The 1,685-nt window shown below is 42.0% G+C and overlaps 1 protein-coding gene across 1 annotated transcript; it reads left to right on the plus strand.

Annotated features, from left to right (window-relative positions):
- Positions 1-290: 290 nt before the first annotated feature.
- Positions 291-1,241, plus strand: LOC143020465 (general transcription factor II-I repeat domain-containing protein 2A-like). The gene has a single exon (XM_076176887.1). The coding sequence runs from the start codon at positions 291-293 to the stop codon at positions 1,239-1,241; it is 951 nt and encodes a 316-aa protein (XP_076033002.1).
- Positions 1,242-1,685: the final 444 nt, after the last annotated feature.

A 1,685-nucleotide genomic window follows, 5' to 3' on the forward strand; every position in this document is an offset into this window, starting at 1 on the left:
TGAGGCTGTGCTGAAGTATTTAAATGACAATGGAATAAACACCAACCACCTGATTTCAGTGGCTACAGATGGGGCACCCAACATGAGAGGATAAAAAAGGGGGTTTGTGACTTTGCTACAGAAAGCATTGGATCGAAATCTGCTTGCATTCCACTGCATCTTGCATCAAGAGGCACTGTGTGCACAAACATTCCCATCGGAGTGTATGGCGGTGATGAACCTTGTCATCGAGATGGTGAACAAGATAATTGCAAAAGCACTGAACCACCGTCAGTTCCGTGCATTGCTTGATGAAGTTGACAGCGAATATTCCGATCTCCTGCTACACAACAAAGTCCAATGGCTGTCCAGGGGTGAGGTTTTTGCGTCGCTTTGTCGCTTGTTTAGAACACGAGAAAACATTCCTGAAAAGCAAAGACCTGAACTACCCGCAACTGGAAGATACCGAGTGGCTCGAAAAACTGCACTTTTTGGTAGATATGACAAGCCACCTAAACAAGCTGAATGAAAGTCTCCAGGGGCGGGGAAACACTGCACTGCAAATGCTGGAAGCTGTTTTGTCATTTGAGCACAAGCTGACTGTCTTTGCCAGAGATATACAGCGAGGCAAGCTCTCCCACTTCCCCTCCCTGAGAGAATTCAAAGAAGCCCATCACGATCACACACTCAACAGGGATTATTTACAAGGTGCAATCGTTGAAATGCAAACTGCATTTGGGAGCAGATTTTGCGAGTTCCGAAAGGAAAAAATGACACTGTCTTTCCCTATCACACCCCTGGAGATTGACCCGTCCTTGTTGAGCAGATTTCCAGGAGTAAATCAAGCTGACCTTGAAATGGAAATGGCTGATATAGCCGACAAAGATTTATGGGGGTCCAAATTCAAACGTCTGACAGCCGAGCTTGAAGACGTCACTCGCCAGAAAGCCCAGCTTGCCCAAAGCCACAAATGGAGTGAAATTGAAAGCCTCCCAACACCCGAGAAACTTGTCTATGACACATGGAATGCTCTTCCTGACAGTTATAGGAACATGAAGACATATGCATTTGGAGTATTATCCATCTTTGGATCAACATACCTGTGCGAGCAGATATTCTCAAACATGAACCACATCAAATCAAAATATTGCACCCGCCTCACAGATGAGAGCTTGCAGTCCTGTGTCAAGATTAAAGTTACATCTTACATGCCCGATGTTGAGAAGCTGACCAGTGATGTCCAAAAACAGAAGTCACATTAAATGGGTAAGAACAATCCTGTCATAGGCACATATTTAGTAACAAAGTGGCTGTTTTTATAAAGTGATTTCTGATTTTCGTCAGTATATATTTGGAATGACACTTAGGGATATTATTGTGTTTTGTTGCTCAGGTCTGAGGATAGCTGGGTTGGTTGCATGTCAAAAGAGAAGAGGATGCTGCTGCGTTTTACCCTTGCACTGACTTGCTTGGCATTTGCACAGAAATAAAACTTAGACTGTATTAATTTTATTTTATATACTTTACCTTTACAAAAGGCTGCTGTTTTATTTTTATAAATGCAGGCTGCATTTTATTGCACTCTGTTTATTGCCCAGATAAGGGGCACGTTCCATTTTGTTGTTTTTTCGAATCCTCATAATAAAAATTACATAAAAAATTGGATTTCTTTATTCAATTTCTTTAATTTCATCAAAGCAATGAAA

The sequence above is a fragment of the Oratosquilla oratoria genome, chromosome 40 (genome assembly GCF_046742065.1).
Source record: "Oratosquilla oratoria isolate Oo_2021 chromosome 40, ASM4674206v1, whole genome shotgun sequence".
In the NCBI taxonomy this organism is placed as follows: domain Eukaryota; kingdom Metazoa; phylum Arthropoda; class Malacostraca; order Stomatopoda; family Squillidae; genus Oratosquilla; species Oratosquilla oratoria.

Bases quoted from the DNA above. Each gene is read 5' to 3' on its own strand.
- LOC143020465 (XM_076176887.1), top strand. From the start codon at position 291: ATGAAGTTGACAGCGAATATTCCGATCTCCTGCTACACAACAAAGTCC.